Source organism: Hippocampus guttulatus, chromosome 6 (assembly GCF_054856545.1).
Source record: "Hippocampus guttulatus isolate MCC_2025c chromosome 6, RoL_Hgut_1.0, whole genome shotgun sequence".
NCBI lineage: Eukaryota > Metazoa > Chordata > Actinopteri > Syngnathiformes > Syngnathidae > Hippocampus > Hippocampus guttulatus.
This window is the reverse complement of record NC_141266.1, coordinates 3190117-3200044: the sequence shown is the minus strand read 5'-3', so window position 1 is coordinate 3200044 and position 9928 is coordinate 3190117. Positions and strand designations below refer to the sequence as shown.

At 42.3% G+C, this 9928-nt stretch overlaps 1 protein-coding gene across 2 annotated transcripts in view; it reads right to left on the bottom strand.

Moving 5' to 3' along the window:
* Positions 1–3332: 3332 nt before the first annotated feature.
* LOC147203316 (eukaryotic translation initiation factor 3 subunit H) overlaps positions 3333–9928 on the bottom strand; it is a 109584-nt gene continuing 102988 nt past the window's right edge. For both annotated transcript variants that reach the window (XM_086114407.1, XM_086114408.1), the window contains 2 exons: positions 4817–4949; positions 3333–3616 (listed from right to left, as the gene is read on the bottom strand). In XM_086114407.1, the coding sequence (XP_085970533.1) occupies positions 3522–3616; positions 4817–4949 (228 nt within the window). In that variant the 3' untranslated portion in view covers positions 3333–3521. The remainder of the gene's footprint in view (positions 3617–4816; positions 4950–9928) is intronic.

Below are 9928 nucleotides of genomic sequence, written 5' to 3'. Positions count from 1 at the left end.
GATGGAATCCTTTAATGCAGTTTATTAAAAGGGTGGAAAAAAAGCGTCTGCACCGCAGCTCTCGTAACTAAAATCACTTCCTGCTTCTCTTACTTTAACAGCCAATCAGAACCTATCAACATAAAAACATGTCTAAGCAATTATTAAACAACAGAATATAATTTAGGTATGCTTAACATGAAACAATATGATGCTCAAACATAAAATGACAATAATATAAACTTACATTCATGTGGTCCAAAACACACATGAGCTGACTCCAATAATTACTCATTGCAAATATATATTGGATGATGTGTTACTTTTGGCACAATGGCAATGTCATTTCTTATGAAATAGGACATTTTGATGGCTATTTTTAAAAACCGCAAGTAAGACGCTTGGCTCTCTAAAACCCCGCCTCTCATCGCGTGGCTGTTGTACCCCTTTCACGCCACTGTCCTAAAGCCGGCTGCTAATTTAAAAAATGATGTACGCCGTTTCAAATCTTAAAAGGGGCCTTTTCAACTGTTTGTTGGTAATTTACCCAATTATACTCCATCCACCAATCTTGTGCACAGCTTATTTATTCAGCTATCACAAAACATGTGCATCGTTGTGCTCTTTTTATTTGTCATGTTCTGCTGTACACAGTACTGTATACGGTGTCACATTGTCCCCAGCAGGGCTCTCTTCTCATCTTGGCTACTGTACCGCTGAGGAAAAAAAGGTTCATTTCAATTAAGTGTCAAACCGAGGAGACACGCGCTTCTCTAGACTGTGTTTTCAGGGGTGGGTGATACCTGAGATTTTTCACATGGATGCAGTATTCTTAAACCCGTTGACACTCTGCAACAATTTATTTATATTAGCTGCACATTGAGGAATAAATACAGTTAACCTCAATGCTAACTTTCAGTAAATCTGGAAAGAACACGTAATGTTGTTCAATCTTTTTTATATACTTATTCACAAGACAAAACAAATGCAACTTCTAATGTCAGTGGAACGCGTCCGTGATATGGCACGCATAAAGCACGTCGTCGAGTGACGTTCAACGAAAAAGAAATAGACGTCACGTGGGGCCCGTGTTCTAAATATTGTAAACTCACACGTATTTAGTAAATTTGGTCCCGTATGTAAGGGATCATTTTATCATTTCATTTCGCCCGAGTGGCAAACATATATTTTGTGGATATAAGACAAAACTCCTTGATCTTATTTTTTAATGGAGACACTTACTAAAGATGCCATCACGTCATTGCCATGCATAATAAATGAGCAATCTGCTCTGACCACCACTGTCAACTTTAGGCTTCATGTGTCAAGTTTGATTTAAGTCAAATGTAAATAAAAACAACCGTTACCCAAAACAACTTTGCAGATTCACAAATGATATCAGTTGTCTCCCAAGCACCCTCACCCACCTGCACAGAGCCCAGACTGGGCTTTTGATGACATATAGGTCATGTGTGTGCAGATGAATGTTCATACAGCAGAAAATCACATCCATATCTGATTAATATCCATGAGCGAAAGAGGCCCATGTCAGATTTGGGGGGAAAAAAATGGAATTAAGATGCAGTGCAAACATAGCCTTTGAAATGGCACACAAAAGCAAAGCCACTGCATAGAAAATGGCATTATCTACTAAATTAAGTTCGGCAAAGCATTGAATACTACTTATTCTTGCTCTGGGTAGGTGTGAATGTTATTTCATGAAAGCTTGACTGCGGATTGGACGATAAAGAAAAACACATGCAAGGCCTCCCCACTGAAAATGTTCTGGGAATGCCCTTGCATGTTTTACTGTCTGATTAAAGTCTTTTAAAATCATGGACGGACTCAGCTGTGTAACTAACAACCTGGAACAATTACAGGAAATGTGCGTAAGCCAGGGGTGGCACTGTGGCCGAATGGTTAGCATGTCCTCCTCACGGTGCAGAAGACATTGGTCCGATTCTCAGCCCTGGAGTTGTAGAGTTGGCATTTTCTCTCTGTGCCAGTGTGGGTTTTCTCCAGGTACTCCGCCTTGCTCCCACATTCCAAAGACATGCATGGTAGGTTGATTGAATGCTTGAACTTGTTCCTTGGTGTGATTGTGAGCATGGGTGGCTGTTTGCCTATGTGTGCCCTGCGATTGGCTGGCAAACCTTTCTGGGTGTAACTCGCTGACTGCCGACTGAGGAAGCGAGACATTAGAAAGGAACTGGATTTAAGGAAAGATAAATTGACACAAATTAACTAAGAAAAAGAACAAAATGCTCAGTCTGATAGACAGTTTCCTCAGCTGAATATCTATTAAAGAGCTGGGACATGCGGTCAGGGTGAGCAGGAAAGGGAGAGCCTCCCTGTGCCCTCTCCTCAATGTGAAGAGTAAAATAGGTAAATAAATAGCAATGATTACATCAACCCATGACAACCCAGAACCATTGATCATTGAAGGAAAATATGTGGGCTCAACCACAGGTTAAGTGGACGGCATAGCCATAGACCATCCATCCATTTATCCATTGTCTACCGCTTCTCTGAAGTCGGGTCACGGGGGCAACAGCTTCAGCAGCGAAACAGAGATTTCCTTCTCCCCAGTCACTTCTTCCAGCGTTTCCCAGAAGGCTTTTCCAGGCCAGCTGGGAGACAGTCTCTCCAGCGTATCCTGGGTCGTCCTCGGGGCCTTCTGCCAGTGGGACATGCCCGAACACCTGACCAGGGAGGCGTCCAGGAGGCATCCTAATCAGATGCCAAAGCCACCTCATCTGGCTCCTCTCAACGTGGAAGAGAAGTAGCTCGACTTTGATGGACGGACAAATTAAGCTTATATGTGTGTGTGTGTGTGTATATATATATATATATACACACACACACACACTTACACACACACGTAGAGGGAGAGAATTGGTTGCAATCTGGTTTCCGCACGGCCCACAGTACAGAATGCTTTGGTGTGAGGGTCATCTAGGACCTCACGTCCGCCGACACTGGTCCAGCCTCACTGCTCGTTTGACAGCGTCAACCACCACATCCTCTTAAAGCAAGGGTAGGGAACTCTGGTGTTGGCGACTTATCACATTGTGCGCACAAGTGCTTTACAACCCCGCTAACTTTAGAGGTCTGACATTTGGTTGCCGAGTTACAGGGGTCCCTAAAAGCTTCCTTCCACTTTGCAAGAACACTACTTGCAGTTGATCATGGAATATCTGGGAGGAAGTTTATCGTTGCAATGATGTAATATTTCACCAACACATGACATTTATTATATACTTGTGGTAATGGGAGTGAGTGAATTAATCAAGAATAGATGGATTGGCCCAATTCATTTGTGTAAAACAGTGACAAGGCCAGAAGGAGCCAAGTAAGACAAGAGCTTATCACTTTTATTTCACTCTTAAATCCAAGATAAACGTAAAGCCAAATTGTGTAAAAACTGATTTTCCAGAAAATAAACAACAGGACAGCACTTCAGCTCTCTGATTAACTCTAGGCTGTCTTTTCATGTGTTCTTGCGCTGTGCCCTCTTCACTCTTGACTCTCTGTTGTCTCATCTAGTTGTGGCCTTGGAGAGCCTCCGCCATGAACAGCTTCCCGAGGTTCTGAGAGGTGAATTCCTTCACGTTCTGGCAGTAGTTGTTAATTTGCCCTGTTGGAGAGTAGCCACGTACATCCACGCACCCCACACAAATAAAGACCAACAGAGGCAAAGATTCAAACATTTGTGCACACCCAAATAGGCCAAACCAAGAGGAAAAAGGGGACGGAAAAAGAAGCACAGCAAAATATCAAATTAGTGGTGGGAACACAGCAGGATGAGAAAGCAATGGGTGGTGTGGTGTGGGTATGTGTTGAACAGCATGAAACAGGAAACAACAGGGCGCTCCACTTGCTGACGGAGCAAATAAAGCTTAGATTAATGTAATTTCCAGATAATAGTTGAGAAAATTATGAAGCATATCCTGAGCTCCTGTGAGGGGAACAGAGGTGGCTGATGGAGTTCGTTTTGTTGAGGGCGGGGATGTCAATCTTTTGATACGGCCCAATTTATAGTCCTCAATTTCTCGGAAATAACACTCTTTTTTTTCACCCCTAATTATCCAAAATTATGGCCGGCGGTGGGGTGGAGAGTGGTGGAGTTCTATACCAAGGTTGACGGAAAAACCAACGATTGTCATACGGGTACCCGCATTTGTAGCTAAATCGCAGTCCACTTTAATAGCTGTCAAATAAAAGGAAGAAAACACACTGTTCAAAAATAACCTTGAAAAACATACGTCCATTATATTTAACTACGTATGCTTAGGTTACATGTTGAAAGTGCCTTTCAGAGCCTTTCATTAAGAGACTGATGATAAAGAGGACAAGTGCAAATACAAAATGCATTTTGAACATTGACGTCTCAAACAATGAAATCTCATGTCCGCAAGGCTCGGAGTAATTCCCGATTGCTTTCCTTTCACTAAGATATTGGGACGCTAAAAAGCAAACCGCCAGGCTTCCCCTTTTGTCTCGTTCTGTTGGTCATTTTTTTATTTATGTTCCTCTGGACGGGTTGTAATTGAGAAAAGAAATTCCTTGTGTGTCTAACACACTTGGCCAATATATCCGATTCTGAATGACTCGAGTTTATCAGTTGGAACATTAAATAAATAGCTCGTCTTTGTTATGTACGCTATTCAATTAAATATGGCTTGAACATGATTTGCAAATCATTGTATTCCACTTTTATCTGTCAAACACAACGACTCAATTTCATTGGAATTGGGTTTGTACAAACAAGTGTGTTATTCTCAAGAAGTTTTGGTCATTTAAGCATCGATATAATGTGTTGTTGATGTTCCTGTACCTGCAATAAGTAGCGTGTCCATACGGGGTGGAGGTTGGGGGGGCTTGAACATTTTGCTGATATCCTCTTCAGGCAAGGCTGCTTCCCCTCTGCTTTGTCGCTGGGCATTTTCCTGCTGCCGCCTCTGGAGGTACTGCACAGAGAAAGAGGCAGAATTAAATTAATTAATACATTTTAAAAATGAAGCATGACAGTGATAGGAAGCAAGAAGAAACTACTGTATGTCAAGACAAAAAAATAAATTACCATATTTTCCTCACTATACGGTGCACCTAAAAGAATTCGAGTTCCTCAAAAGCCGACTGTGCACCTTATAATCCCATGTGCCTTGATGGTGTTACAGTCTGTTTTTGTTCCCCATTGAGTTGTTTCCCTGTTCGTGTTCTTATGCCATCTAGTGGTGATTATTAGCAGGAACCAATTGTAACCTAAAAGGGTTCTGCCTGGCACTAATTGACATTGTGCTTTTGCCAACTCACACTCAAACGGACAACTACTTTGTGAGCTCTGCGCAGCCATTATGAAACCAAGATAATACCACACGTACAGTTAACAATTGACTAAACGAAGGAAGGAGGAAACAAGCAAGACATCTCAGGTTATTTAGCTCCTTGTTGAATCAATGGTCTTCATAACTTTTGGCTTTCATTTAGTGGTTTGTAATACCATTTGTATTTGTGCCAAAGAATAACCCCTGTATTTTTATGGACTTCATGTCGTGCTTCATGTACATCCTGAGGGAGCTACATCCATCCATCCATCTATTTTCTGAACTGCTTTATCCTCACATGGGTCGCGGGGTGTGCTGGAGCCTATCCCAGCTGTCTTTGGGCAGTAGGTGGGGGGACATCCTGAACCGGTTGCCGGTCGATCGCAGGGCACACAGAGACAAACAACCATCCGCGCTCACACTCACACCTAGGGACAATTCAGAATGTTCAATCAGCCTGCCATGCGTGTTTTTTTGGGGGGGGGGTTAGACTGTGGGAGGAAACCGGAGTACCTGAAGACAACCCACGCAGGCACAGGTAGAACGTGCAAACTCCACACAGTAAGGCCAGAGCCGGGATCGAACGCACGACCTCTGCACAGTGAGGTCAACGTGCTAATCCCTGGACCACCGGTCCGCCCAAGTGAGCTACATATCGATCAATATTCGGATTTCTTGGATGTAGTATCTTAAATGTTCGGTAAAGCGCTTTGTTACAGCTTAGGTGGTTGTGAAAGCTCTATCTAAATAAAGCGGAATTGCATTGTATTCCTTTCGTGTAGCTCCATCTCGTGGATCCATAACACAACCGCGGCACTATTGTAGCTTCTATTGTATGCGCCTTATAAAGCAGTGTGCCCTATATATGAAAACAGTTTTAAAATAGGGCATTCATTGAAGGTGTGCCTTATACTTCGCAGTGCCTTATCGGGCAGAAAATAGAGTAAATAAGAAGAAAAACGGAAAACTGAAAATGCAGTGTCACGTCAGAATTAATGGCAAGTTCTCATGCAGCTACTCTTGTTCATTTGGTGAGCAAGGAGAAACTGACAACATCTGGTGGACATTGAGGTGTGCTGGGGAAAGATAGTGGCGGGGTTTCAATAAATTGTCCATTCGAACTCGGTTGGCTTAACCGTGCCGTGTTTGCATGTTGTCTTCATGTTTGTGTGGGTTTTCTCCAGACATCGCGCCCTCCATCTCCTTTCCAAAAACATGCATATCAGATACACTGACTCCAAATTTATCATATATTGTACAGAGATGTGAATATTAGTGTGAAAAGGTGTTAGTGTACGCGTGCCCTGCAATTGGCTGACAACCAGTCTAGGGTGTACCCCACCTCCTGCTCAAAGGCTGCTGTGGTAGGCTTTAGCACAAACACTACTTGAAGAAAGACACGTGGTATAGAAAACACATGGATAAGTATCCCTCTATAATATGTCACTCAACATTTCTGAGTTGAAACATCCATTACACAAGAAGTGTTTGTTTTGCTTTTTTTGTGACATTTATTGAAAGAAAATGACCAGTCTAAGAATGGGAGATAGGGAAAAAAGGCTAACAATCTCAAGAAGTAAGGATTTAAAGCAAGGGTCCATGTCCACCACTACATCTTATCCCAATCCAAATGTGTATACAACCCCCTGCCCCATGTTTCTAAATGAGGAACTTAAATTGAAGGCGATAATGTAGCCCGAAAATATTTTGCTTTAAATGTCAAGTCCATGTTTGTGCTTACACCTTTCTAGCTTCCAGATATGGCTGTCTCTTTGTCAAAAAGGAGTCTTCACTGACCACAATGTGCTTCCTTCTTAGTTGATGGACCATCACTGACAATTAGTGTGCGACAAGACAGGGTGTGACATTAAAACACACACGGCAGCCTGCATGTGCTCATGTTAGCTTCCCAATACGATTGTCCCTATACCAGAAATGAAATCAGGCATCAGCCAAAACGGAGGAAGCTGAAAAGTACTGGCTGGAAATTTGGAAGACAGCTATGGTGGTCAGCGAGACAAATGAGTGTTTTGAAAGGCGCTTATAAATGAAATGTATTACTATTATTGTTATTAAAACATTGGAGGAATTTTGTGAAGCTATGGAGTGGAGAGAGAAACAACCTTTCCAAGTGGTCTCGGTCTCAAGACCAAAACATGACAGTACTGTATTTAATTCAGCAAATAGTGTTAAGTCAGAGTGGTCAATAAAACATGGACCGCTCTCATGAACGTTGAGTTTTGCAGCCGTCCGATGATTAATAAAGTTCCATTTGTCGAAGAAGGATCTGAGTCAATAGCACAAGATTACAGGGAGCAAATACACTAGATGTATGAACTGTGTAATAGAGCTCACTTTCAGTTCGTTCCTCTTAGAGCACATATTGTTCACTGTATAGAACTGCCAAAAATAAAACATACCTAAGATTGAAGGAGTAGGTCTGTGTGGTACTGTATATGACACTACAATATTTGTAAGCGTGTTTCTGTTTGTGTGTATGTGTGTGTGCACGCACGCACGCATGTGAGGTTCAAGGCCTGTGCTGATGAGAAGGTCAGTGGGGGAGGATGATAAATCATACTGGCTGGAGTGTGGGTGATTGGCCTTGGGACGTTTGGCGATGTACATGCTTTTTGCAGGGCTTATGTGAACAGAGACGGACTCCAAGTTATGTGACTATTACAAGTCTAGTCAGTGCTTGTGAACGTGGCTGATGATGAAGGCAGAACACGAAAGCTTAAGACGTTTTCTCAATTCCAGTCGCTGAGCGTCATGACAGATTAATTGAAGTTATTTAATGTAGGCGTAAATTTATATGAATACAATGAGCTCTGTGTTGCTAATGTTCTGGCGAATGGTTACAGTAATCCCAACGTTTATCGCAGTTAATGGGGACCAAAACCACCCGCGATAAACAAAAATCCGCGAAGTAGCGACCAATTAACATATACAGGTAAAAAAAAAAAATCAGAATTAAGTCTGCAAAAAGTCCGCGAGAAGCTGTAAAACAACAGCGAGTCACATAGAGCAACATATACAGTACTGCACTCCATGTACATGAAAAAATTATATATATATATATATATATATATATATAACCCTCATCTATGGTCACGAGCTATGGGTCGTGACCGAAAGAACGAGATCCCGGATACAAGCGGCCGAAATGAGTTTTTTCCAAGGGTGTCCAGGCTCTCCCTTAGAGATAAGGTGAGACGCGTGGTCATCCAGGAGAGGCTCAGAGTCGAGCAGCTTCTCCTCCACATCGAGAGGAGCCAGATGAGGTGGCTTGGGCATCTGATTCGGATGCCTCCTGGACGCCTCCCTGGTGAGGTGTCCCGGGCATGTCCCACCGGGAGGAGACCCCGAGAAAGACCCAGGACACGCTGGAGAGACTATGTCACCCAGCTGGCCTGGGAACGCCTCGGGATCCCCCGGGGAGAGCTGGAAAAAGTAGCTAGGGAGAGGGAAGTCTGGGCTTCCCTGCTAAAGCTTTTGCCCCCGCGACCCGGCCCCGGATAAGCGGTAGAAGATGTATGTATATATATATATATATATATATATATTTTATATGTTTGAAAAAATCTGCGATGCACTGAAGCCGCGATAAACAAACCGCGAAATAGCGAGGGATCACTGTATTATACATTATAATTTTCATTATTAATTCATTATTTTTCTACTACAATGAAACTCCTCTACAACGAAATCATGTTTGGAGTAAGAAATTTTTCACAACAGGGATTTTTTCACTGGAGCAAATTTGATCTCAGATGTAAACACACACAAACCCACACACACAAACGTATGTGTACACGCACACACAAATGTATGTGTACTCTTTATTTTTATTCCAATAGTGCATAAGTATGAGCACACACTTATTTGACACTTCAATATAGTCAGTGTCGAAAGAAAAAAAGGGAAAGAAATTGCGAAATTTACAATCAGCATTCACTTTCACTTACATCAATTTCTTGGATAATGTCTTTTATTTTGCTTCCTCCATCTTTCATTTTGATCACTTTTACCCTCTTCCAGCGTCAGAGCGCTTCTTGTCTTAGCTGCTTGACAACCAAAGGTCCGTTTTGTAGCCATTTCAGCAATGCAACGTTCATGCTGCGTCTGAATCTAACAATAACAAATACTTCCTGGACCCGGTGGCTTTTCTTTCCACTATCTCTTTCTTTCCACTAACTGGGACACACATTTGACTGACGGTGGTTGCATGCCTCTCCGTCCCATCCCACAGACCATAAGGCTATTGTCTCTTTTTTTTTTCACCGTGTGTGCATTTTTTTTGTACTTTATTCGGCTGCGTCTGCTTATTCATACACATGCGTGTGACGTATCACATAGGTTTTCGACGCAAACGCGAAGTGGCCAAAAGTTCATTTCAACTGACTCAGGCAAAATGGGCTTACTACAAAAGAAGTAGTAATAATAATAATAATAATACATTTTATTTATAAGCGCCTTTCAAGACACCCAAGGACACTAGAACTAAAGTAGCACGAGTAGAACTAGTAGTAGAAGTACCAAGAACTAAAACTAAACTAACTAAGAACTAAACTGAAGCTCAGAGGGGATCGAGCCTTTTCTGTTGCTGGTCCCTCTCTCTG